This window comes from Papio anubis, chromosome 2 (genome assembly GCF_008728515.1).
Source record: "Papio anubis isolate 15944 chromosome 2, Panubis1.0, whole genome shotgun sequence".
Classification (NCBI taxonomy): domain Eukaryota; kingdom Metazoa; phylum Chordata; class Mammalia; order Primates; family Cercopithecidae; genus Papio; species Papio anubis.
Genome location: NC_044977.1, coordinates 121,147,745 through 121,174,999, shown reverse-complemented (window position 1 = coordinate 121,174,999; position 27,255 = coordinate 121,147,745). Strand labels below are relative to the sequence as shown.

General features: G+C 44.3%; 1 protein-coding gene and 1 long non-coding RNA gene across 6 annotated transcripts in view; one reads left to right on the top strand and one right to left on the bottom strand.

The window, feature by feature from the left end:
- The window catches only part of LRRC31 (leucine rich repeat containing 31), a 32,998-nt gene extending 20,518 nt beyond the window's left edge, over positions 1 to 12,480 (bottom strand). For 3 of the 4 annotated variants that reach the window (XM_003894853.5, XM_031663577.1, XM_009201386.4), the window contains exons 1-4: positions 12,371 to 12,480; positions 10,500 to 10,739; positions 2,307 to 2,450; positions 1,345 to 1,512 (exon numbers count right to left, since the gene is read on the bottom strand). In XM_003894853.5, the coding sequence (XP_003894902.2) occupies positions 1,345 to 1,512; positions 2,307 to 2,450; positions 10,500 to 10,674 (487 nt within the window). In that variant the 5' untranslated portion in view covers positions 10,675 to 10,739; positions 12,371 to 12,480. The remainder of the gene's footprint in view (positions 1 to 1,344; positions 1,513 to 2,306; positions 2,451 to 10,499; positions 10,740 to 12,370) is intronic. The other variant, XM_031663576.1, reaches the window with a different exon arrangement.
- Positions 6,211 to 26,951, top strand: LOC108584639. Of its 2 annotated transcripts, none has more exons than XR_004182220.1 (3): positions 6,211 to 6,449; positions 19,197 to 19,380; positions 26,829 to 26,951. It is a non-coding gene; the product is annotated as an uncharacterized LOC108584639 (long non-coding RNA). The 2 variants fall into 2 exon arrangements; XR_001899958.3 differs by lacking the exon at positions 26,829 to 26,951 and adding an exon at positions 20,766 to 21,784.
- Positions 26,952 to 27,255: the final 304 nt, after the last annotated feature.

Sequence of the window (27,255 nt, the reverse complement as noted above, 5' to 3'; positions counted from 1 at the left end):
GTGTCAGCTGCCCCCATTTCCAGGGAGGGACTGACAAGCGGAGATATTTGGCATAAAATGTGTTGTTTTTATAGAAATCTTTAAATAGATGTAAAGGATTAAAATAGGTCATGAAAACAAGAAACTTTACAACAAAAGAAGATTAAAAAGTATCAAAGACATGTAATAAACCAGCAAGCATTTTGGTACAGCAGTTGGATAAGTAGAATGACATTGTACAGATTTAATTCTATGTTCCGTATATAAACTAACTTAATGGAGGTTCTAGTTCTAGTTAAACTATTAACTTAAAAATCTTGTTTTGTTTAATTTTTCAAAATGTGGGTGGGAAAATAGAAGAGAGAAGTATTCTTTTGGAATTGTAAAAGAACTTAATTCTTGCCTACTCTAACTCCTCTATTTTACACATGAAGTAACGGAGACCCAGTGTGAGCATGTTTTACAGTAACCTCCATTTAAACTACATGAGGCCGGACACGGTGGCTCACGCCTATCATCTCAGCACTTCGGGAGGCTGAGGCGGGTGGATTCCCTGAGGTCAGGCGTTCGAGATCAGCCTGGCCTACGCGGTGAAACCCCATCTCTACTAAAAATACAAAAATTAACCAGATATGGTGGTGCACACCTGTAATCCCAGCTACTTGGAAGGCTGAGGCAGGAGAACTGCTTGAACCCAGGAGGCAGAGGTTGCAGTGAGCCGAGATTGCACCACTGCACTCCAGCTTGGGCAACAGAGTGAGCCTCCATCACAAAAAAATAAAAATAAAAATAAATAAATAAATAAACTAAATGAAAGCAGGGACCTGGTCAGCCTTGTTCTTTTCTCTATCCACAGAGCTTAGCACAGACCTAGACATGGTTTACATGACTTTTTAGCAGTTATACAAGTGCCCAATACAGCATAGTGCCCTTGACCATGATCCCCAATGGAGCAGGCAACAGAGATAGTTTGCCCTTGAGGATTCAGCTTGCAAAGGTGCATTGAGTGAACCCATCTTCTTCTTCTTCTTCTTTTTTTTTTTTTTTTTGGAGATGGAGTCTTGCTCTGTCATCTAGGCTGGTGTGCAGTGGCATGATCTCGGCTCACTGTAACTTCTGCCTCCCGAGTTCAAGCAATCCTCCTGGCTCAGCTTCCCGAGTAGCTGGGATTACAGGCACCCACCACCACACCTGGCTAAGTTTTTGTATTTTAGTAGAGATGGGGTTTCACCATGTTGCCCAGGCTGGTCTCGAACTCCTGAGCTCAGGCAGTCCGTCGACCTCAGCCTCCCAAAGTGTTAGGATTACAGGCGTGAGCCACGACGCCCGGCCGAATCAATTTTTTAAGAAATGCATTCATCATACCCAGTGCTTGAACGTCGTCAGTGGTGAGTCTGCAGCTACCCAGCCTCAAGATTTTTAACTTGCTGACCAGATGCATTTGCTGAGTGATAGAATGGAGGGTTCCACCTACAAAATCATTCCAGGAGATATCCAGTTCTTCCAAGTCTGGGAGAAAAGGCAGCAAGGCAACTAGAAGTAAACAGAAGAAAATACAGATATGTGTATGTGCCTTGGGATTTCTAGTAAATAAAATGCAATGCCTACACACACAGGACATAGTTTTACACGGTAAGAGAATAGACAGGGGTGGGCGTGCTGACTTTTGGCAAAGAGCCCTCAGCTCTACAATTGGAGGAATTGTGATGTTTACATTTTCTATTTCTTAGGATGTTTTTTATTTCTGCCAAATAACTGCAGTCTGAAAATGCAGGGGTGTGTCTGTAAGATTTCATACAGCCTCTTTTCCTAAACTCAGCTGAAGTCTTCAAAACCTAAGGAAGGATCAATTAACTTGCTTTGCTTTTTGTGTGTGTGTGTGAGGAGTCTCAATCTGTTGTCAGGCTGGAGTGCAGTGGCACGATCCTGCCTCACTGCAACCTCTGCCTCCCAGGTTCAAGCAGTTCTCTGCCTCAGCCTCCCGAGTAGCTGGGATTATAGGCATCCACCACCACGCCTGGCTAATTTTTGTATTTTTAGTAGAGACGGGGTTTCATCATCTTGGCCAGGCTGGTCTTGAACTCCTAACCCTGTGATTCACCCACCTCGGCCTCCCAAAGTGCTGGGATTACAGGAGTGAGCCACCACGCCTGGCCTTTATCTTTAATAAATAAATAAATAAATAAAAATAGCGGTGCTATTTCTGCAATTGTCTGGGACCACTGAGCAGACTTGGGGCTACTAGGTGGGTAGCTGAGTATGTTTTATCTGCTCATCTCAATGGAAAGGCCCTATCTTCCTCTATGCAAAGTCCACTGCATACAGACCCATTTCTTTCATGTCTGCTGTTGTTAATCCACAGTTATTCAAATCTAGACACTTGTTGACAGCCTTTTTGCCCAGCTTCTGCAGGAACTGCTCGTATTTCTCCATACTGGATCTCAATTCCATTTCTGAACTGAGAGGCTTAGCTGTGTGATAAGCATAAAAAAGAATTTGCTGTTAATGATGGATGTATTAAAGATGCATAGTGAGCACAATCAGATAAATGAAAAGACTGCATAACTCTGAATTGCTCTTTTATAAAAACCTCAACTCAGAGGCAGAGCCATTTACTAGGGACAAAGCTCAACTAACCACTGTTCCTGCCGCCAGGCGCTCAGACACTGCTTCAGGAGCCGGAGGAACTCAGTGGCTTTTCTATCATGACCTGACCTGGGCTTCTCAGCATGAAGACAGAGCTGCATTCCTGGGTGAGAAGTAAACCTGTCAGCCTGTCAGCCCAGCTTTTGAGATGCTTGCTTACTTGAAGGGCACACATATCTTTGGTGAATGCAACTACTAGGGAGGAAGCAGAGATACTTGCCTCCTCAAACCAAGCAGGTGAAGAAGGGAAAGCATTGAAATCACCATCAAGGAGCTTCAAATGGCTACATGGGGTGAGTGGAATTCTTGCCGGTCATTCCTAGACCATTCAATTGGCAAACATATATCCAGAGAAACTAGGCCTGGGAGAGCTTTTGCTTTTTCTCAACTCCTGCCAGAAAGTGCATTTGGAAAGCCTCATTTGTCCTTCTTGTTACTAGGGACTACTGTGGCACCCTCACCAGCTTCCTCTGTAATAACACTATAATAACATGATAGTGGCTGGGCGCGGTGCCTCATGCCTGTAATCCTAGCACTTTGGGAGGCTGAGGCGGGTGGATCACGAGGTCAGGAGATTGACACCATCCTGGCCAACATGGTGAAACGCTGTCTCTACTAAAATGCAAAAAATTAGCCAGGCGTGGTGGTGCATGCCTGTAGTCTCAGCTACCCAGGAGGCTGAGGCAGGGGAATCTCTTGAACCCAGCAGGCAGAGATTGCAGTAAGCTGAGATTATGCCACTGTACTCCAGCCTGGTGACACAGTGAGACTGTGTCTCAAAAAAAAAAAAAAGAAAAAAGAAAAAAGAAAAAAGATAACACTATAATAATAAAAGCTATCATTTTATTGAGCACCTGTTATGTACTCGTTCTTTGCCTACTTGCAGGTGCCAGCTTTTCTTTCTTTTGTGGGGGGGTGGGATGGAGTCTCACTCTGTCGCCCAGGTTAGAGTGCAGTGGCATGGTCTCAGCTCACTGCAACCTCCACCTCCCAGGTTCAAGCAATTCTCCTGCCTCAGCCTCCCGAGTAGCTGAACTACAAGCACCTGCCACCATGCCCGGCTAATTTTTGTATTTTTAGTAGAGGCGAGGGTTCGCCATTTTGGCCAGGCTGGTCTTGAACTCCTGACCTCAGGTGATCCACCCACCCGGCCTCCCAAAGTGCTGGGATTACACGTGTGAGTCACCATGGCCTGCCAGGTGCCAGCATTCAAGACATACATAAAATACATCATACTTTTGTAAGGAAAAGTGAATAGACGTGTACTGACAGTGATTTTAAAGTGGTTTTATAAGTGAAATATACAATTGTAAACATATAGATTATGTATACTGAAATACAATAGGAAATAATAAGTTCTGGAATGTGCAGTAATATTAACCCTGACAAAAAGGTGTAAGACCACATAGCTAAGAAGAAATACATTGGTACCAGTGAAAAGTAAAAGATAGTAGGATTGCGGTGGTAATAAATTTAGACAAATGATTAGCAGGATAATAAAAACTACATCTCTAATCCACAGCAGTCTTGTGGCTTCCTGTTTGGTCTAAGAAAACCACATGCAGGATACACATCCTTGTTGGGATGATTGGTGTTACCACATTTCACCAGTAGGAGGCAGCAGCATCCACCATGTAACCTTTCACTCTCACCTTCCATTTTTATGGCACATTGGATACAAGGTATTTAATTTTGGGTAGAGTTGCCAGATTTAGGAAAAACAACAACGGCATGCCCAGTTAAATTTAAATTCCAAATCAACAAGGAATCATTTTATAATATGTCTCAACTATTGCATGTATTTTCTCTGGCAACCCTAATTTTGGGTAGGGCAGAGCAGAGTTGTGGATAGGAGACAGGGAGGGACAGCCTCTTAGGTGCCAGAAAGTACAGTACATTTTGTCTAAAGGAGTCACAATCCATTTCATAGATTTGGAAACTTAGAGAAATGATTAACTAGGAAGAAGCAGAGCCTGAATTTGAACCCGGAGTAGTTTGTTCCAAAGCCTATGGTGTGTGTGTGTTTTATTTTTGTATTTAAAAAATTTTTTCTGTGTTGCACTTTATTGCTGTTTCTCTTTTGTTTTTAAACTTTTTATCTCAACCTACAATCATGCCCAAGTTCCAGCCCCACCAAACCCACTCTTTTCTTTTCTCCTCAAGACACTGCTCTGTCAAGCATTTCCTTTACTGTCAAATGTTTGGAAAGAGTGGTTTGCACTTGCCAGCCCAACTCCTTCCCCACATTTGCAAGCTAACCTTCTACCTTCTGGTTGCTACACTCCTCTATCCAAATCAATTGTTTCTCAAAGGTCACCAGCAATAACCTAGAAACTGACAGATACAGAAATCTCTTCTCAGTTCACATCCCACTGGGTGCTCTGTCATGTTTGATGTGACTGACAAGTAAGCAGTCGGAAGACCTGGTCCAAATCACAGGTCTGTTCGAGGAACAAGTCACTTAATCTTTCTGAGCCTTGGTTTACTCATCTATGAAATGCCTGGTTCCTTTCTCAAGAGCATCGTGATTTAAACTTACTGGAACCTCCCAGGGACATGGTAATCTGCAGGGCCTTTTACCTGAGAGGTACTTGGTAAATATTTGTTGAAAGAGCAAACAATTGAATGAATGAATATTGGTTTTACAGTTGCTCAATTACCAAAATAAATCATCATGATAAATCTTTATCAAAACACTTAAATATAAAAGTGAGTACTAACTTATGAGATCCCTGGACATCTCCTCACAGATCATGATTTCAATTTTTAAAAAATCTGTGAAACCGGCCGGGCACTGTGGCTCATGCCCGTAATCCCAGCACTTTGGAAAGCTGAGATGGGTGGATCACCTGAGGTCAGGAGTTCGAAAGCAGCCTGGCCAACATGGCAAAACACCATCTCTATTAAAAACACAAAAAATTGCCAGGCATACTGGCGTGCACCTGTAATCCCAGCTACTTGGGAGGCTGAGGCAGGAGAATCGCTTGAACCCGGAGGCAGAGGTTGCAGTAAGCCGAGATCATCCCACTGTACTCCAGCCTGGGCAACAGAGCAAGACTCCATCTCAAAAAAAATCAAAAAAACCTATGAAACCAAATCAGCCAAGCATAGTGGCAGGAGCCTGGAGTCCCAGCTAGTAGGGAGGCTAAGGCACAAGAATCTCTTGAACCCGGGAGGCGGACGTTGCAGTGAGCTGAGACTGCGCCACTGTACTCCAGCCTGGGTGACAGAGTAAGGCTCTGTCTCAAAAAAGAAAAAGAAAAAGAAAAAAAGTATGAAACCTTCTCTTCACAGGATACCTTATGTCACAGATCACTGTGTAGAACAGGTGAGTCAGGGCTGCTGCAGCCAGGCTGGAGTGGGGTGGGAGGCACCCATGGGGGGCGCATTAGTAACCACACAGGAGCGGCTCTGTGGAGATTGAGGCCTTTTCCTAGCTGTGTTAGCTCCAAACGAAGCTCTTGGTCCTTAGTGCTCTCACTAAGTTCCTTTCCGACTGAAATCTGTCAAGGTTTGTCAACCAAAACACTCGACATTCATAAGACATTATTACACATTGCTAACATGGGTGGTACTGTACCAGGAACCAAGATAACAAGTTCCTGTTTTCAAAGAGCTGCCTGTTTCATGAGAGAGACGGCAAGAAAGCCACCGTTACCATATAGATGAGAAGCAGAGGCACGCAGGGGTGTGTGGTTGCACACGTCACTGACAATAAGTACCCCAAGTCTGGGGATTCCAGGTCGAGGAGGTGGATCTCGGGAAGTTTCCAAGAGAAACTGGTACCTGGATTGCACCTTAAAGGAAGAGTGGGAGTCATCCAGGTGGGTGGACATGAGAGAGGGATATGTCAGGGAGGGGTGCAGGGGAGGATGGTAACACGAGGGAACATCTTTCTAGCCACAAAGAACCACTTGCTGGGGAGGAGAAGAATGTGGCCAGTCCAGGGAATTATAAGTAAATCAGAGTGCCACACGCAGAGGATGAGGGCGGCGCTGTGGTGGGAGGTGGGAGAAGGCAAAGGTCATGAAGAGATATCCAATATCCAACTGATCACCAATACCTTGAAGGCCATGCTTGGGAATATAGATGAGAGAAACTCAGTGAAGGATTTTAAGCAGGCGAGAGACACCACCATATCTGTGGTTTAGAAAGAGCACTGTGGCAGTGTGGAGGACAAATTAGCAAGAGAGCAAGACTAGAAGCACAAAGCCAGTTAGGAAGCTATTGCTGTGGTCCAGGCAAGAGACAATGAGAGCTAGGCAGCAGCAATGGGTAGGAAGAACCAGGTGGGAGAGCTATTTGGGGACAGAATTAACATGACTCCAGGAGCCATTGAATTTTGGGAGAAATAGAAATGAAGAACCAAGCAGTTTGGGTGGTCAGTGTTGCATAGCAGGGATGACCCCGGCTTGGTTTTGCACTGTTAATTTAATCACGATTACATTTATTCATTAACCTCATTCCTGATGCTCTAAATCACACTCTAGAACAAAAATGAACAATTTTCTGATAGAGATGGTCTTCTTTTAAAGACAGACTTTAATTTCCTATATATAAAAACATACTTAAAATACATTTAATCTACTTGCTGCTAAAACTGTATTATTTTTGGCATTTGATGGCAAATAATCCGATGGAAGGGAGGGTAGGTATAAATGATATAAAATTGGCTAGGCACGGTGGCTCCTGGCCAGGCCTGTAATCCCAGTACTTTGGGAGGCCGAGGCAGGCAGACCACCTGAGGTCAGGAGTTTGAGATCAGCCTGGCCCACAAGGTGAAATCCCATCTCTACCAAAAATACAAAAATATTAGCTGGGCATAGTGGCGCACGCCTGTAGTTCCAGCTACTTGGGAGGCTGAGGCAGGAGAATCACTTGAACCCGGGAGGCAGAGGTTGCAGTGAGTCGAGATTACACTGCTGCACTCCAGCCTGGGCGATGGTGCGAAACTCTGTTTCAAAAAAGAAAGAAAGAAAGAAAATCGGCCAAGGGTTTTTGTTTTGTTTTGTTTTGTTTTGTTTTTGAGGGTCTTGCTCTGTCACCCAGCCTGGAGTCCAGTGGTGCAATCATGGCTCACCACAGCTTCAACCTCTAAGATTCAAGCAATCATCCCACCTCAGCCTCCGGAGTAGCTAGGACCACAGGCACACACCACCATGCCCAGCTAATTTTTAACTATTTTCTAGAGACGGAGTGTTTTTTGTTGTTGTTGTTGTTGTTGTTGCTGTTGTTTGAGACGGAGTCTCACTGTGTCACCCAGACTGGAGTGCAGTGGTGCAGTGGCATGATCTCAGCTCACTGCAACCTCCGCCTCCCAGGTTCAAGGGATTCTCTTGCCTCAGCCTCCCGAGTAGCTGGGATTACAGGCACCTACCACCATACCTGGCTACTCTTTTATATTTTTAGTAGAGACTGGGTTTTACCATATTAGCCAGGATGGTCTCAATCTCCTGACATCATGATCTGCCTGCCTCAGCCTCCCAAAGTGTTGGGATTACAGGTGTGAGCCACCACACCCGGCTGAGACAGAGTCTTGCTGTATTGCCCAGGCTGGTCTTAAACTACTGGCCTTAAGCAATCCTCCCGCCTCAGCCTGTCAAAGTGTTGGGATTACAGGCATGAGCCACCATGCCTGACTGACAATTACTAAAGGTAGGTGACCATAGGGATTCTATATTCTATTTTTGCATATGCTTAAAATGTTTTTAAAATGCTTTTAATCTAATAGATAATATATTGATGACATTGCACATAACACGTAACTTTAGAGAGAGATTTGACAATATTTATTTTCATAACCCTTGAATTTGCAATCCCTGTTCTGGAAATTTATACTTTAAAAATAGCTGAAATATGGTGAAACAGGGAATGGGAAAGAAGGAAAGCCAAAGATACTCATTGAAGGACAAACAAGGAACTCACTGAGTACTTAAGACGTATGAATGTGGCCGGGCGCGGATGCTCACGCTTGTAATTCCGGCACTTTGGGAGGCCGAGGTGGGCGGATCACGAGGTCAGGAGATCGAGACCATCCTGGCTAACACGGTGAAACCCCATCTCTACTAAAACTACAAAAAAAAATTAGCCGGGCGTGGTGGTGGGCACCTGTAGTCCCAGCTACTCGGGAGGCTGAGGCAGGAGAATGGCGTGAACCCGGGAGGCGGAGCTTGCAGTGAGCCGAGATTGCTCCACAGGACTCCAGCCTGGGCGACAGAGCAAGACTCCGCCTCAAAAAAAAAAAAAAGACATACGAATGTAATGGAATATTATGCAACCATGAAAATTATGCATGTGAGCATCATGTAGCAAAGTGGGAATTGAGCAATATAATAATATATTCCAGAAGTAGGATCACAGCTCCATATAAACTCAGGAGGTATCTGGAAGTTATTACAGCTGTGGAAAAGATGCCAATCTGGCCCCAGCGACTCTCTGACTTGTCTTCCACTACCCCTTCCTCTCCGTGTCTCCCATCCTGCTTCAGCACCCCTGACTTCCTGACTCTCTCTCAAACACTCTAGGCTCAGTACTAGCTGGGGCCTTTGCATGTATAGTCCCTTTGCCTGGAAAGCTATTTCCACAAATACCTAAGTGGCTGGCTTTAGTCATTCATTCAACACAGCTGATTTTATTCAGATTGCTGTTCAAACGCCTCCAAATCGAAGACTTCTTTCCTCCACCCCCATCTAAATAGCACACCATCCCATCATTCTTTGTCTCTTTAGCCTGCAGTATTTTTCTTCATATCATTTATCACCACCTGAAGTTGTATCTGCATTTGGTCCTTTTCATGGCTGTATTTCTAACACAGCGCAGGCATTACCTGCTGACTGATAGAACATAAATGCATGCACATGAAAAAAAAGACTGAGAAGAATCTTAAAGAAATGATCGTTTGTGTTATAATGAAAGGAAGTTTGGTATTTTCCCTAAACCTTTCTGTAGTGTTATGTTGCTTTTAACAATTTAAAAGTAAAATTATGAATCATTTAAAGCATTTAAGTAACATAATAAATGATTAGCACAGAGACTCATAGTTTGAGTCTTTAGTCTCAAAAGTCTTAAAGTCTTTAGTTTAACCCATAAGATCACTTTAGAAGAAAACTCTAAAAAATAAAGAAATACATAGGCTGGGAAGGGTGTGTGTGTTGTTGGTGGGGGAGGTGTGGGTGGTTAATGGGTATAGAAAAAATAGAATATATAAGATCTACTGTTTGATAGCACAACAGGGTGACTATATTTATCCTTTGTGTTACAAGCAACCTGTTATGCACTTTTAGTTATTTTTAAATGTGCAATTAAATTACTGTACATTTAAAAATAACTAAAAGAGGCCTGGCATGGTGGCTTACACCTGTAATCCCAGCACTTTGGGAGGCCAAGGCAGGAGGGTCACCAGAGGGCAGGAATTCGAGATCAGCCCAGCCAAGGCAGTGAAACCCCATCTCTACTAAAAATACAAAAATTAACTGGGCATGGTGGTGTGCACCTGTAATCCCAGCTACTTGGGAGGCTGAGGCAGGAGAATCGCTTGAACCTGGGAGGCAGAGGTTACTATGAGCTGAGATCATGCCATTGCACTCCAGCCTGGGTGACAAGAGCAAAACTCTGTCTCCAAATAAATGTATAAATAAAACTAAAAGTATAATGGGATTGTTTGTAACACAAAGGATAAATGCTTGAGGGGATGGATACCCCATTCTCCACAGTGTGATTATTAGGCATTACATGCCTGTATTGAAACATCTCATATACCCCATAAATATATACACCTATAATGTACCCACAAAAATTAAAAATAAAAATGTTTTAAATGTGGAAGTAAAAACAAAACAAATACAACAGCAAAACACCAGCAGCCAGCAGCTTACCAGTCTCTGAGGGGGCTGTCTTCTGTATCCAGTTGGTGGGTTGGGAATCAGTGGTTTTAAGGTCATTGTTCTCTTTTCTGCTTTCAGCTTTGGAGCCCCTGAGAAATTTGTTGACAGATGAAGTCTGGGGCTTAGTTTCTCCTTCTGAGGAAGTTTTCTTCCTTGTTTGACTCATGGTGAAGTTGACTGGGGTATTTCCCAATAAGACATCCTCCTGTTATTTTCTGTTTTCTAGGATTTCTAAGAAGAAAATAAGATTCTTTCAAGCCTGTGTTCAATCAAAATATCCTCCCCTACATGAGTGCCCCCCACCCCCAGCCCCGCCACCTTTCTTTTTCTGTTTTTTTATTGCTGTTAATGTTTAACATAACAGTAAGAATGATGTAACCCAGGATCCGGGAACCAATACGAACCCAAAGCAATTTGAGTTTTTAACTTTGCCCTATTTCATTGTGTGAGATATAAGTCATCAAGCACGACTTCGGCAAGTACATCTCGTGTGTCAACACATCTTAAATTACAGCTGTCAGTTAGAGTTATCTGAAGACTTAGCATGCCTTTAAAAGGGACTGGCCATTTGCAAAGCTGTCCTCAGAGGAGTTTGCCTTCAGGAACCTCCGCCTTCCGGTGACCCCCACCTCTTTCCTTTGCACGCAGGCTCCTTTTTCTCTTTGCATTTTCATATTTTCTCTACCCCCAACCCTGCACCACCACCCCACTGAAACATGTTGGCAGTAAAGAATTCATTCATTCCATAAATAGTTTTAAAGAATCTACTGTAGGCCAGTTAATGTTCTAAATGCAAAAGGTTCAATGATGAACAAGAGACAGTTCTTGTCTTTGATGGCATCTTAACCTGGTGGGAAGATAGACCTGTATGCCATTGACTGAGTGGGACAAGAGCTAAGAGATGGGAGGTGGTCAGGGAACCCACAGGTAAACTAAGCATGCCTTGGAGAACAGACTTGGAACAGTGAGTGACATTGCCTGGGTTTTGAAGGACTGGGAGTTAGCTTTTTAAGAAAGGGAAGAGCATCCCAGGCAGAAGACAGAGCAAGCTCAAAAGCTCCCAGGCAGGAAGGGCTGGAAGAGCCTAGCATTGGAGGTGGGGATGTCGGTTGGGGGATGTGGAGGTTAGGGGTGAGGTCTGGTATGATCTGAAGCTTAAAAGGATTCGTAAAGGTCAATCTGTTATCTCTCCCGAAATTTGCTTATATTTTATGGGAGGGCTAAGGACTTAAACTAAAGGGATACACAGAGGTGTTTTGTTTTGTTTTGACATAGAGATGGATTTTCACCACATTAGCCAGGCTGGTCTTGAATTTCTGGCCTCAGGTGATCCGTCCACCTCAACCTCCCAAAGTGCTGGGCTTAAAGGTATGAACCATCATGCCCAGCAGAGGTATTCTTGAAATTACAGTTTTCATGGTTTCCTCTCTAATAAAATAGCTCTTCCTGCAACATTATGTTCCAGAATGGTCCAAGAAACATTTTACCCAGGGAATCCTAAAAATGGACCTTGCAGAGCCCGCCTCCACTCCTGAGGGATGGAATGTTCCATGCACTTGGAGCACTGCTTTGGAAATCACAACTGGACATTCCATTTTTCTTTTAAAATTTTCCTTTCATATTAGAGCAGGGCCCAGCCCTGGTTTACCCAGCAACAGACAGCAATGGAACTAGACAATTATCCCATGCACAGCAGCACAGCTGACTAGAGTCTCGGGAGGTTAGGTGGAAAAGAAGAAGGAAAGGGGTGCTAACTCATAAATCTAAACATGACCTGCAGCCCTGGCTGCCCCACCCTGATTCCACCATCACCCCAGGCCTTTCTCAGTTTGCTGCTCTTCTGGCCCCTACCCAAGACTTACCTCCATGGTCATTTTCAGACAATTTCACCATTTAGAGATTTAGACAAGGCTATTCTCTGGGGAGCTAGCTCAGTAATGGTTTCACTTTTTTATCCTCCCCCCAAATGCACTGACTCCAACTCCCCAAGTTCTAAGAAAACAGTGCTGGAGGGCGCGCCAGGATGTGGTAATTTACCCAGGTGAAACCCCACCCAGCTTCTGAGGCCCAGTCAGTTCTCTGTGAAGGTCAGTACACTAAGGAACAGGCGAGCCAGGAAGCCAAGAAACACAGGAACCAAGGAACAGAAGAGGATGCAAAGGAGAGGAGAGGAACAAGAGAGCAGAAAGTAACCAGGAGGCTAACAAGGCAACAAGAAAGGACCATGCCAGAGGAAGGAAGACTTCTGAATGAAAAGGGGAAAGCATTTGCACATTTCTTCATATATAGTAGTTAAGTACTAGGTTACATGCTCATATTTAAAACAATAATAATTTTTTCTTCAAAATATGTCTGGGACATTCCTCTTCATATAAAAACTTAAGTAAGCCCTCAGGCTTCCCATACCAAGTCAATCTTTAAAATCTTAGCTTCAATAAACCTTCCGCTTCCTCCTTATCCCTGCCCTGGACTTTATAAAGGTAATCCCTGGAAAAGGAATTTGGGAAAATTTGCAGATCATAGCACAACCACCACAATACAGCAGCTAAAAACTGGGGGCTTGTCCCCTCTCCCAGGGTCAAAAGCATTCACTTAAGAGCCCTTAGGAAAAAGAAATGACTGAAATTTCAATTCAACTCATCAATATTAATTGAGCAGATACTTTCCATATTTACTATATTCTTAATAGTTAAGGTTGTTTGCCATGAAGCCCCAAGAGTAACACATACTGGACACGTCATTTCTCTTGCATGTAAGCTGTTTTTATTTATTACTTTTGACAAAGTAAGGAATACCTTTCCTTTCTTTTCAATCCTTAGGTTTGGGTTTTATATAATTTAAAACTTTTGAGAAATGCTTTTAAAGGTCTTTTTTAATTCTTTTCTTTTCTTTTTTTTTTTTTTTTTTTTAAGACAGAGTCTCGCTATCGCCCAGGCTGAAGTTCAATGCTGCAATCTCGGCTCACTGCAACCTCTGCCTCCTGGGTTCAAATGATTCTCCTGCCTCATCCTCCCAAATAGCTGGGATTACAGGCATCCACCACCACACCCGGCTAATTTTTGCATGTTAGATAGAGATGGGATTTCACCATGTTGGCCAGGCTGGTCTCAAACTCCTGACCTCAGGTAGTCCGCCCACCTCGGCCTCCCAAATTGCTGAAATTACAGGTGTGAGCCACCGCACCCAGCCAGTCTTTCATTTTTTGATGTAATGTTTCAGAGTGAATCATATTTTCAATGTTGTTTGTCAAAGGGAGACGCATTTTTCTTTCTCCACAGACTTACTTCATTAAAAAGGAAAGGAAATTCTGTTGCCTGTTATAACATGAATGAACCTTGAGGACATTATGCCAAGTGAAATAAGCCAGTCACAATAAGATAAATACTGTATGATACCTCTTCTATGTGGTATCTAAAGTAGTCAAATTCATGGAAACAGTAACAGTTGTGGTTGCCAGGGGCTGGGGGAAGGGGAAGTAGGGAGTCATCTGATGGGTATAGAGTTCCAGTTTTGCAAGATGAAAAAGTTCGTCTTTGTGAATCTGTTGTACAACAAAGTGAATATATTTAACACTACTGAACTGTATACTTAAAAATGGTTAAGATGATTAATTTTGTGTTCTGTAGTTTTTACCACAATTAAAACATTTTTAAGTGTATTTTTAAAAAGTGATTCAGGCTGGGCGCGGTGTCTCATGCTTGTAATTCCAGCACTTTGGGAGGCCAAGGCGGGCAGATATCCTGAGCTCAGGAGTTCAAGACCACCCTGGGCAACATGATGGAACCCATCTCTACTAAAACACAAAAAATTAGCCAGGCGTGGCGGTGTGCACCTGTAGTTCCAGCTACTTGTGAGACTGAGGCACGAGAATTGCTTGAGCCCGGGAGGCAGAGGTGCAGTGAGCCGAAATGGCACCACTGCACTCCAGCTTGGGCTACAGAGTGAGACTCCGTCTCAAAAAAAAAAAAAAGAAAAAACAGTGATTTAGAGGCCTAGGACTCTAAATGTAAAGTTTTAAGAACACATTAATCAATTTCTACTTTTATTTTCCTTCTTATGTATCCACAAATGTGACATGATTTTAGAAAATCCATGCCTAACTACTAGATAGATTTTTAATAAGCATAAAATAAACATCCTAGGTAATCAGAAAAAAAAAAAAAAAGCTTCAGTCACTCAGTTCTAAGGCATTCCGGTGGCATGCAGTATCTTGAGTTCTACGTCTGATGAGCTTAGTTCAGCCTAATTCATAACTCTTGTCTTAAAACGGCATTATTGTAGATATCTTTGTAGTACTTTAGTTAACTCTACTATTTTTAGTTAATTTAAGCAGAAAGGGAATTTATTAAAAGAATGATGTGGAAGTTCTACTAAAACAATGGCAGAGGTAAATATGTGTTTACCTCCACTTCTCTTTTTTTTTTTTTTTTTGAGACAGAGTCTCGCTGTGTCGCCCAGGCTGGAGTGCAGTGGCACGATCTCGGCTCACTGCAAGCTCCGCCTCCCGGGTTCACGCCATTCTCCCGCCTCAGCCTCCGAGTAGCTGGGACTACAGGCGCCTGCCACCACGCCCGGCTAGTTTTTTGTATTTTTAGTAGAGACGGGGTTTCACCATGTTAGCCAGGATGGTCTCGATCTCCTGACCTCGTGATCCACCCGCCTCGGCCTCCCAAAGTGCTGGGATTACAGGCTTGAGCCACCGTGCCTGGCTACCTCCACTTCTCTTGAAACCCCATTTAATCAACAGGAGATTTTTTTTTTAAAAAATCATAAATCCACAAGGATAAGGAGAACTGGGTAGACGTCACACAACTTTGAAAACTAGAGATCAAGAGGATGAATTTAAATGACTTTAAAGGTAAGCGCCTGCATGGATTGGGAGAACAAATTTTTTAAACGTCAGAATCCCAAAAGTCTCAGTAATTGACAGCACAAGGTAACTCTGAAGGAAAGAGAGGGGTGAGTAGGGCTGCACACAGGATGATTCGTGAAACATCTGTAAGAGGTTAAATTGTTAAATGCTATTTCTCACTTCGGGCAGCCAGGAGGCTACCCCTTCCCCATCTGGCAAAAGAATGTCTATTTTCATGACACATAGAAACATAGAAGATCTAGACTCAGACACTGGTCATATTTTAGTACCTTATCTGAAAGGAGCTTAAGTAAAGTCTGTAACTGAGCCATGAAACCCTTCCCTATTCCCTCTTCTATTCCTCCAAGAACACCCTGGCAACCAAGTGTAACTACCCACTTCGCCACATAACAGAGGTAGAGTGGATGACAACTATCTGAAGAAACTGGCCAGTCTAAGAGAAAAGACCTAGATAACGAATAAGTCCTTCAGCTAAATGAATCTGTCCCTGCCCAAGCACATGACAAAGAAATCCACTGATTGACAGGCCCTACTTATGTACAGACATTCCAGTATAATGAATAATCTACATATGCATGGAGCACCCAGGATCTCAGGATATTTGAGGAAAAATTCTGACATAAAAACGAGGTGCAGAAACAGTAAGAAGAACAAAACTCAGAAAATAAAGACAATGTGGGGAGAAGAAGGGACTTTTACAAATCACTATTATACTTAGAGTGTTATGAGATGACGTATGGTTCACAAGTCAAGAGAACATTCAGAGAACAGAAGAACTTCTAGATAGCAGTTTCTGGGCAATATGAAAATGTTGATGGTGAAGTGGGTTTTTGTTGTTGTTGTACTTATTTATTTGTTTGTTTATTTATTGAGATGGAGTCTAGCTCTGTTGCCTAGGCTGGAGTACAGTGGCACGATCCCGGCTCACTGCAACCTCTGCCTCCTGGGTTCAAGTGATTCTCCTGTCTTAGCCTCACAAGTAGCTGGGATTACAGGCATCCACCACCACACACGGCTAATTTTTGTGTTTTTAGTAGAGACGGGGTTTCACCATGTTGGCCAGGCTGGTCTTGAACTCCTGACCTCAAGTGATCCACCCACCTTGGCCTCCCAAAGTGCTGGGATTACAGGCATGAGCCACCATGCCCGGTTGTTGGTGCGGTTTGGAATCTACCCAATCCTCTAACAATAACCCCTCTGAGGCCCATAAAAGCCCTGGGCTCAGCCAGAGTTGAGTAGATGAGGGAACAACCAGCTGCAGAGAGGAACCACCTTCTCTGCTGAGAACTTCAGAGATCTGCAGAGACCACCAAATGACCTGCCTGCAGAGAGGAACTACTCTCTCCAGGGCCTCCTCTCTTCTGAGTGCTGAACACTGAGGGCATGACCTGCCTGCCTGCAGAGGGGAGCTACCCACTGTGGGTCTCCTCTGAGCTGTTCTAACACTAAATAAAGCTCCTCTTTATCTTCTTCACCCTTCATTTGTCTGTGTACCTCATTCTTCCTGAACTCAGGCAAAGGTGCTACCAGCCACAGAACTCAGGCAAAGGTGCTACCAGCCACAGAGTTTCCAGGAAGAAAATAGACACTCCAAAGATCCAGTAATAATATTATTCAGGCATAAAAAAGTAATGAAGTATTGATACATGACTAAATACGAATAAACCTTGAAAATATGCTAAGCGAAAGAAGCCAGACACGAAAGGCCACATATGTTATTCCATTTATATTAAATAGCCAGAATAAAACAAAGTAGATTAATAGTTGTACATTGGGGTGAGGAGATAGTGATACAATAACTAAAGGATATGGGGTTTCATTTCCACATTTCTACAGAAATGTGGAATTGTCCTAAAATTGATTGCAGTGATGGCTGCACAACTCTGAATATATTTAAAGTCATTGAATTGTACACATTGAATGAGTGAACTTACACATTTGTGGTATATTTTGTGGTTAAGCTGTGAACAACTTTTACATAGCCATAATAATATAAGCACTGTATGTTAAAACTCAGGAATAACCACACTGGAATGCTGAGGGAGGGGGAAATTTGCAAACATGTAGCAGAAATAAATCCTCATTTGCCCTACAAAGAAGACAACAGGTAATACCTAAACCTGAAATAACAGGATAAGCATGTTATTTGGAAATGCAGACGAAAGGTAAAAGAGATGCGTTTCCTGAACAAAACTCTTACTTACTATGTTTACAGTTTTCTGAATCTGACAGGAACAATTTAAATTAATTTTTTTTCTTATTAAGTCTTTCGGGAAAGGGAGATGAGAAATCACAATGTCAACTCAAAGAACTAAAAGCTGTTCTCGCTTTTTACAACCTTCTGGATAAAAATGAAAACATGGAAAATATATACTAGCTATGTCATTTACAACTTAAGTAAAGGATAACAGGCATTTTGTGAATTAATAATTTCCTAAAAAAAAAAAAATCCTAAATTCAAGCAAATTATTTCAAGTCTAGAAATTACAAATTACATTGAAGGTGCTTAAATACATTAAAAGCATTTAGGGAAGCTGAAAGTTTTCTCCTAATATGAACTAGAATAAGAAAACAGTTACCTAGCACTCCCAGAAACTTGCTTCAACTCAAGCCTTTCATAGCACATCATCTTTATGGATGTTTTGTCTTAGTTATTTCTTTTTAATCAAAGCTGGGCAAAAGGAGACACAAATAATTCTAATCTCTATTTTCTCCTTGTTACCACTGAGTGCAGACACCACATTCTGCACCATTAACCCCATTGATGCGGCAGGCTGGGCTCTCTGCTAGAACCTTGGCCCCTGCTGCCTTCGAAGCCTAATATAATTGCCACAGCCAAGGCCATGTCTTCAGAATGGATTCTGCATGATTCTTGCTTCCTGGTGCCATAGCTGCAGCTTCTAAGCCTCCTCAGAGATTCTTTGAAATACCTGTGGAATTAAAAACAAAATACAGGCTGGGTGCGGTGGTTCACACCTGTAATCCCAGCACTTTGGGAGGCCGAGGCGGGTGGATCCCTTGAAGTCAGGAGTTTGAGACCAGCCTGGCCAACATGGCAAAACCTTGTCTCTACTAAAAATACAAAAATTAGCTGGGCATGGTGGTACCCACCTGTAATTCCAGCTACTCAGGAGGCTGAGGCAGGAGAATTGCTTAAACTGGGGAGGCTTGAACCTGGGAGGTGGAGGTTACAGTGAGCCAAGATCGCACCACTGCACTCCACCCTGGCAACAGAGCAAGACTTCGTCTCAAAAAAAAAAAAAAAAAAAAAGTTTTAAAATGCATTTTGAATTTAAGCTGCCTGGTTACATCATGAGCTGGGGAAAGCCTGAGGTCAGAACTGAGATAACCTGACAAAGACAAAGGGAAGGCCACTGTTGGGTGAAGTGCTCTGCTCTCAGCATTTCTACCCTGCTGCTCTATGGCATCCTCCACCCAGCTGCTGATGGTAGGGGCTCTCACTCCACTGTCTGTGTTGTGCTCTTGTTCCTCCCTGATCTTCTCCCAGGCTCTCCCGGAAGAAGCCCAGGCTCAGGAGGGCCATCCAGCCTCCAAAACCTGAGTCCTACCACCCCCAAGCCAGCTCACCTCCCACATTCCCATAGACTTTGACTATGTAACTGGCTGTGTGGAACTTTCTCACCTCTGAAATTCTTGTATTGCCTGACCTGTATTTAAACATACATAGCCATGAATTTAAGTAATATTTAAGGTATTAACATCTTGTTTCCTCAACTGGGCAGTTAGTTCCTTAAGGACAATAGCCATGAGTTGTATTTCTTTGCACCTATTAATACCCGGTACTGTCATTATAGGTCACAGATGTTCATAAATGTGTGACTGATGCTGAGGCAGGTCCATTCTGCAAAGCTCCAAGAGCAACTGTATTTCAAGGCAAATGAGGGAGAGCAACAGCAAAACATCCATGGTTCACATGTAACAAAGGGACTAAATCTGCTTGTCCTCTGAAGGAAATGAATACTCGAAGAGCCTGCCCAGGTAAGCAGATTCTGTTATTGACCTAAAGTTCATTGTCACAGGGGCATTTCTGGTAAAGCCCTCAGCTTAGGACTGCCAAAATAAGAATGTGCATTCGGCCAGGTGCTGTGGCTCACGCCTGTAATCCCAGCACTTTGGGAGGCCCAGGTGGGCGGGAGTTTGAAATCAGCCTGACCAATATGGTGAAACCCCATCTCTACTAAAAATACAAAATTAGCTGGGCATGGTGGCACATGCCGGTAATCCCAGCTACTCGGGAGGCTGAGGCAGGAGAATTGCTTGAACCTGGGAAGTGGAGGTTGCAGTGAGCCGAGATCGCACTATCACATTCCAGCCTGGTAACAAGAGCACAACTCTGTCTCAAAAAAAAAAAAAAAAGAAAAGAAAAAGAAAAAGAAGAATGCACATTAGCCAGTAAAGAACATGACAATATGACAGTGAGAGTGAAATGGAAAAAATATTCCTTACAGCAAAGAATGCAATGCACTTATTTTAGGAGGTAAAACTCAAGTCACCAGTTACAGAACAATCAACCCTTCGTCCTATCCCAACCTTAATGTTTAGGTCACTTTCTTGGGTAGGAGGCTGCGATAGACATTACTGTTACACACCAGTACCTGCCATTCTCCTTCTCTCCCTGGATTATCTTTTTGAATTTAGGTGGCCTTGTGACTTGCTTTGGCCATCAAAATGTTTGGCCATCAAAATGTGGAATTGAGGTGTGACACTGCTAGGCAGAAGCATTTAAGAGCCAGTGCCCAGTTTTTGCAGCTGTCTTCCCTTGCAGCAGCAATCATGGGAGCAGATGTTCAGTTAGAGATGCCGCAATGTTGGAGCAGGGAGACGGAGTGCATTCACTCAAAGTATACTTACTGAGCACCAACCATGTGCGAAGCATTGTTAGACACTGGGGATATACTAGTGCGCAAGGCAAGGTCTCTGACCTCATGGACGTTCCTGTCTGGCAGGGCAGACATCTATTTTCAACTTAAATATAAGTCATTATTTAATTCTGGCTGTGATTCATGTTATGAAGACAGTAGAACTTGTCCAGAGAGCACATAATACAGGCATCCCGAGGCCTGAGGTTCAATGGGAAGGTTGATTTAAGAACAAATAGGAGGGGCCAGTTAAAGACTATTCCAGGCTGAGGTTCTGCGTCAGGGAGGGGTACAGCGAATCTGAAAAAGAAAAGGCCAGTGTGGCTGGACGAGAGAAAGTGGGGAAACAGTTCATGAGACTTGTGAAACATGTAGAAGCCAGATTGTGTGGGGCCTGTGGGCTCTGTTAAAGAGTTCAATCTTTTTTTCCAAAACTGACTTGGGTATTCTTGAAACAATGAATGGTCACTTACCACCCTCCTGTTATATTTTCCTTTATCCCAGCAGCCCTTGTGGGCACAGCCCTTGTGAGCACAGAGCTCTTCCCAGTTGGGAAAGAGTTAAGCAAGTTGAGAGGTTGAGCATATACCCTTGCGATGAGGTCAGCAAGGGGTCTATCCCATTCCTCCTGTAGCAACCAGGACCTTCTACCATCCCAGTGATGCTGGCTACAACAGGGAAGCATGGCTGGGACTGCACACTCCATGGAGCTGATGGGAGCCCTGCCCTCCTGAGTGGGGCTGCAGCCACCCAAACTGCAGTTGTGTATCCGAGCCTCCCTGTGCTCTTAGAGGGGGCTAGGAGTAGGCAGGATCTGCCTGCCCAGGTGCAGCAGCAACTGCCAGACCTGCGGCTACAGAACTGGGCCTCCTGCTCCACAGAGCAGGCAGGAGCCAGGGACAAGCAGGAACCCTACCCCTTCCGAGTTCGCAGGAGCAGCCACCCTCCCAAGTGTAGGACCTGGGCATCTTTGCAGCCTGCAGGCACCAGGCTCCCACTGCCTGGTGCCTCTGTGGTCCCAGCACCTACTGTGATCTCAGAGTGGGGTTGGGGCCATGAATGGCAGTGGGAGGCAGATTGATTCCTGGGCAGAAGGGGGCAGGTCCCTGGTGAGGCCCCATGTTCAGGCCAGGGAGGGCCTGAAGGCTGGGGGCTTGGGCTGCCAGTCCTGTGGACTAGAGTGGAGACTTGGAGTGCCTTTTCCGGACCCACCCATGGCTGCCCCTGGACCAATCAGCATGCACTTCCTCCCCTCCGAGGTCTGTAAAAGCCCTAGGCTCAGCCAGAGCAGGGGAGAGGACAGCCAGAAGGTGAAGAGGGCAGAGAGACAGACACATCAACCAGCTGCAGAAAGGAGTTACCCTCTCTGCGGAGAGCTGCAGAGATGACCGGCCTGCCAAGAGGAGCCACCTTCTCCAGCGCCTCCTCTCTGCTGAGAGCTGAACATTCAACAGGATGACCTGCCTACAGAGAGGAGCTACCCACTGTGGGTCTCCAACACTAAATAAAACTCCTCTTCATCTTCTTCACCCTTCACTTGTCTGCATAACTCATTCTTCCTGGAGGCAGGACAAGAACTCAGGTCAAGGTGCCACCAGCCACAGAGGTTTCTGGCCAGAAAATCAATACCCCAAATATCCCATAACACCACGGTATTGGCAGCAATCTTTGGCAGAGACCAGGAATCACTGGCTAGCTTAGTAAAAGAGAATTGCCACATGTATTAAATAGCTGTGGAATCATGGAGAAATGGATTCTAAGTTGTCTTTCCAGGAAGAACTCCCAAAGCCACCCCACATAACTGTGCTACCCAGAAAGCTGTGGCCTGGTCATAGTGAGGACACTGCCTGTTGAAACTAGAAGTAGTGTCACAGCTGCTGGCTCAAATCACAGACATCAGGAAATTGGATGTCATGTGACCTGCTCGTCACCCTATGTACCTCAGTTGCAAATTCAAGGCTTGCATAAATGTGAAGGATCAGGAGAATCTAAATCACTTCCTGAACCTAGCTTCAAGTGAGGCTGGGAAAAGTCATTTTAACTTTGTTGTCTCTGCAGTAGGGAAAACCTGCTAGAAGGGGATTGAAATTCAGTGTATAATTTATTGTGTTCATCACACCACATATCAGAGGAACCAAGGTTGACAAGTGGGATCCCCACTTTGGAAGGTCTTCTTTCACTTTAGCTCTTCAAAATCCTATGCTAACCTAGTGACACTCTCCTTATCTTCCTATCGTATTTTTCCCTATCAAAAATAAAACCACTGTGAAGCATGTATTTCTCCACCTCTTTAGCATTTGATTAAAGCATATGCCTTTCTGTTTTTCTATGCCTTGCTTTGGGAACATTAGAAACTCTTAAAAGGGTGACTTCTTCATCACAGATGAGCTCTGTTGGAACCCAGCACTGTGTAATATTCATATACATTCTTATACATATATTACTCGTCTCACTGAGCTCCTGTATAATGCAGTTGTTCTAGACTGTTGTGAGAAGGTTTAAAAGGCAGCTAGGTAATGCAATAGGAATAAGCTATGTTGAATCTTGCTTAAAGGCCAGAGGAGGGTAGATATGAGAAGTGACAACGTGCTAGCAGCCCTCGCTCGCTCTCGGCGCCTCCTCGGCCTCAGTGTCCACTCTGGCCGCGCTCGAGGAGCCCTTCATCTCACCGCTGCGCTATGGGGGCTGCTCTCTGGGGCTGGCCGAGGGTGGATCCCACTCCCTCTGCCCGCAGGGAGGCGTGGAGGGAGAGGCGCAGGCGGGAACCGGGGATGTGCGCGGGGCAGCGGGGGTTCCCGGTGGGCACGGACTCGGAGGGCCCCACGTTCGGGGCAGCCGGCGCCTTGATCAGGGCTGGATCCCGTGTGTGGACTGCCGTTCCCTCTTGGCCGGGTCGTTCGCCACGATGGCGGCTCTCCCTCTCTTTCTCGCTTTCCCTCTTTTCCTCTTGGTCTGGGACGAGCTCCTTCAGGCTAGATGCCGCAAAATCCCCCAGGGAGTGCCAGGGAGAGGTAAAGCTGGCTGGACTTCTGGGACTGGTGGGGACTTGGAGAACTTTTGTGTCTAGCTAAAGGATTGTAAACACACCAATCAGCACTCTGTATCTAGCCAAAGGTTTGTAAACACACCAATCAGCTCCCTATCAAAACGGATCAATCAGCTCTCTGTAAAATGGACCAATCAGCAGGATGTGGGTGTGGTCAGATAAGGGAATAAAAGCAGGCTGCCAGCTCCCCCAACGGAGTTGGGTGATTTTCCTGCCGGTTGGAGCTTCGTTCTTTCAGTCTTCACAATAAATCTTGCTGCTGCTCACTTTTTGGGTCCACATCGCCCTGCGAAGGTCTGTAGCTTCACTGTTAAAGCCAGTGAGACCATGAACCCACAGGGAGGGACGAACAACTCCGGACGTGCCACCTTTATGAACTGTAACTCTCACTGCCAAGGTCTGTAGCTTCACTCCTGAAGTCAGCGAGACCACGAACCCACCAGCAGGAGGAAACTCCAGACACATCATCTTTAAGAACTGTAACACTCACTGCGAGGATCCGTGGCTTCATTCCTGAAGACAGCGAGACCAAGAACTCACCAATTCCGGACACAGACTTCATAGTTCTCTGGGTTCGTATCTTTTTCTGTGATTACAGTTAAAAGGTACAGTACCCATAAAACTCTAATTTCCTCTGCCTTTACTCTACCTTGGGCAGCATTTGTGATAAGGATGTATTTAGCTAGGCCTTTGATTTTCAGGATTTTGTGAGTCCTGATGTTTTGGCATAGGGCATATGGGAGGTTATATCCAGGTGAGGAAAATGTGACCATCTAAACCCCTATCAAGGCTTTTTCTTTTCTTTTCTTTTTTCTTTTTTTTCTTTTTTTTTTTTTGTAAAAAGACAGTCTTCCTCTACTGCCAGGCTGGAGTGCAATGGCGTGATCTTGGCTGACTGCAACTTCTCAACTCCCTGATTCAAACTATTGTCTGGCCTCAGCCTCCTGAGTAGCTGGGATTACACCAGCTGCGCCACCACGCTCAGCTAGTTTGTGTAGTTTTAGTAGAGACAGGGTTTTACCATGTTGGCCAGGATGGTCTCCTGACCTCATGATCCACTTGCCTCGGCCTGTCAAAGTGGTGGGGTTACAGGCGTGAGCCACCGCACCCAGACGTATATGGAGGTTTTTAAAACTCGAATGCGCTCACTTTGTTACAATCTGCCGATAAGGAGACAAGTTCAATAGAAGAGGCAACTGAGGATGAACATCTCCGAGATGGGAGTTGCATACCACACAGGCAGGCTGCTTATTCTATCTTCTGTAATAACTCACTGTGTAAAAAAGGATGCACGGCTGCATGAGGACTAGAGAGGACTAACTGTTAAGGGTGGTGGACACGGCCAGGAAGGACTGAAGCTATGGCATTGGCTGCACTTAAGATTCTGCACCGAAGACTGGTCTTTGCCCTGTATTACCTTGGGACCTCAGAGAGGACTTGAAGTACGAAAGGGAGAGGGCCCCATAGCAAAGAGAAACCATTATTCCTGCCTGGCTGGCACTTATTTCTAGAACTTCTCATGGGCATTCAAATAGCTCTGGTGGAGTGTGGTGGCTCACACATGTAATCCCAGCACTTTGAGAGGGCAAGGCAGGCAGATCACTTGAGGTCAGGAGTTTGAGACCAGCCTGGCCAACATGGGCAGACCCCCATCTCAACTAAAAATACAAAAAAAAAAATTAGCTGAGTGTGGCGGCAGGCACCTGTAATCTCAGCTACTTGGAAGGCTGAAGCAGGAGAATTGCTTGAACCCAGGGGGCGGAGGTTGCAGTGAGCCGAGATGGTGCCACTGCATTCCAGCCTGGGTGACAGAGCAAAATTCGATCTCCAAAATAAATAAATAAATAACCCTAATAATTGGGAATATTAGAGCAAATGCCAGCTACCTAATAGTTGTTATGGTGGTGATGATGAATATGATGATGATATAAAAATCCAACATTTGTATATACCAGACATTATAATGAGCAGCTGACATACACCATCTCATTTAATCATCGCATTATATTATTCCATGTTATATAAGAAGATATTGAGGCATACAGCCCATAGATATTGAGGATCCCACAAATAGCAAGTTGTTGCTTGAGGAAATCCATGCTCAAATTCGCCCCATAACACTTGCTACTTAACTATTTTTCCTCTCGTGGAAAACGTGAGATTTGAAAATTATAACTCTTGTCTATGAAAATTACACAAGTTCACCAATATCTATCCCAGAAAGATGATATATTACAACAAATTAAACTATTGTGAAACTCCTGTGAGATATATTCCACTTAGTCTTCTCCTTAACAGTAAAGACTTGAGAAGGAGCTACCAGGTCATTGAATTGGTCCCAGGGTAGGTTATGGAGTCAAGAAAGGGTAATCATTTCTGCCAATTGTTTCTGCCTCAGGGAGATTAATTTTAAAAGGCAGAATCATGCCTTGAAGCGGCACCTGGATATGAACAAAACCTTTGTTCAGGTCTCCCTAAAGTGGAGGATTTGGAATTCCTTGGCCCCCTGTAGAAGAGGAGATGTCTCTCTGACAGGGGAATAGAATCAATGTGGATAAAGCCTGAGCGTTTTTCAGAACTCATTTAGGTAGTATGTTAGCTGGCTCAGGCTGCTGTAACAAAATATTGCTGACTGGGTGGCTTAAACAACAAATGTATTCATCACAATTGTGAAAAACGTAAGATCTTGGACTCACATTCTCCACAATTGTGGAGTTAATTGCTAGTTAAGTGGTAAGTATTATAAGGGCAAATTTGAGCATGGATTTTCTCAAGCAACGACTTGCTATTTGTGTGATCAGGACTCATAAAATACTGAAAATCGAAGGCCTGTTGACCAAGGTGGGGTTTGTTTCAGGTAAAGTTTCTCTCCTCAGCTTGCAGCGACTGCCTTCTCGCTGTGTCTTCACATGGCCTTTCCTCTGTGTGCACACAATGCCCAGCTACTTTTTGCATTTTTAGTAGAGACGGGGTTTCACCATGTTGGCCAGGGTGGTCTCCATTTCTTGACCTCGTGATCCGCCTGCCTCGGCCTCCCAAAGTGCTGGGATTACAGGCGTGAGCCACCAGGAGTGGCTTTTGAGAGTTTTTTACATATTTCCTCATGGGGCCCCCAGAGAAAGTGAACCACCACTGCCCATTAGGAGTAACCACTTCTCTGACACATATCCGGGACTGGCTTTTCCTCTTTCTGTTTCATTCTTCCCTGTCCCCAAATCAACTGCAAGTCTTCAAGCCCAAATTAAGACATATCTCCCCAAAGAAAACTGTTTAAACTTTTTTTTTCTTTTACTTTCTTCATTAAAGCACTTACCCCTTTGTTTCAGGGTTAATTATTGATGGAAAAAAGGTTAATTCTAGTTCTATACCTATTAGTCATGTAACTTCTGCACTAAACTAATGGGATGAAATTAACCGTGATTGAGTGGAAACAGAAGGAATTCAAAATAACTCCTGGAGTGTGGGCAAGGAGAGATTTTACTCTGGCTTTCAATATATTTTATTTTATTTTTTCTCACTAGGAAGACATACAGTTAATCTCAAGAGCCAATGCACAATCAAAGACTGCTGACTTTTGGAGGCCAAGGCAGGTGGATCATGAGGTCAGGAGATCAAGACCATCCTGGGTAACGCGATGAAACCCCATCTCTACTAAAAATACAAAAAATTAGCCAGGTGTGGTGGCGGGCATCTGTAGTCCCAGCTACTAGGGAGGCTGAGGCAGGAGAGTGGTGTGAACCTGGGTGACAGAGCTTGCGATGAGCCGAGATTATGCCACTGCACTCCAACCTGGGTGACAGAGCAAGAGTCTGTCTCAAAAAAGCAAACAAACAAAAAAAACCTACTGACTTTTTTGTTTCTTAACTAGGCTTTATATAGTTTGTACATTAAATGAAGCTAGAACTTTTCTAGCAATGCAGTCACTCCCAAATTCTGGCTAGCAGCAAT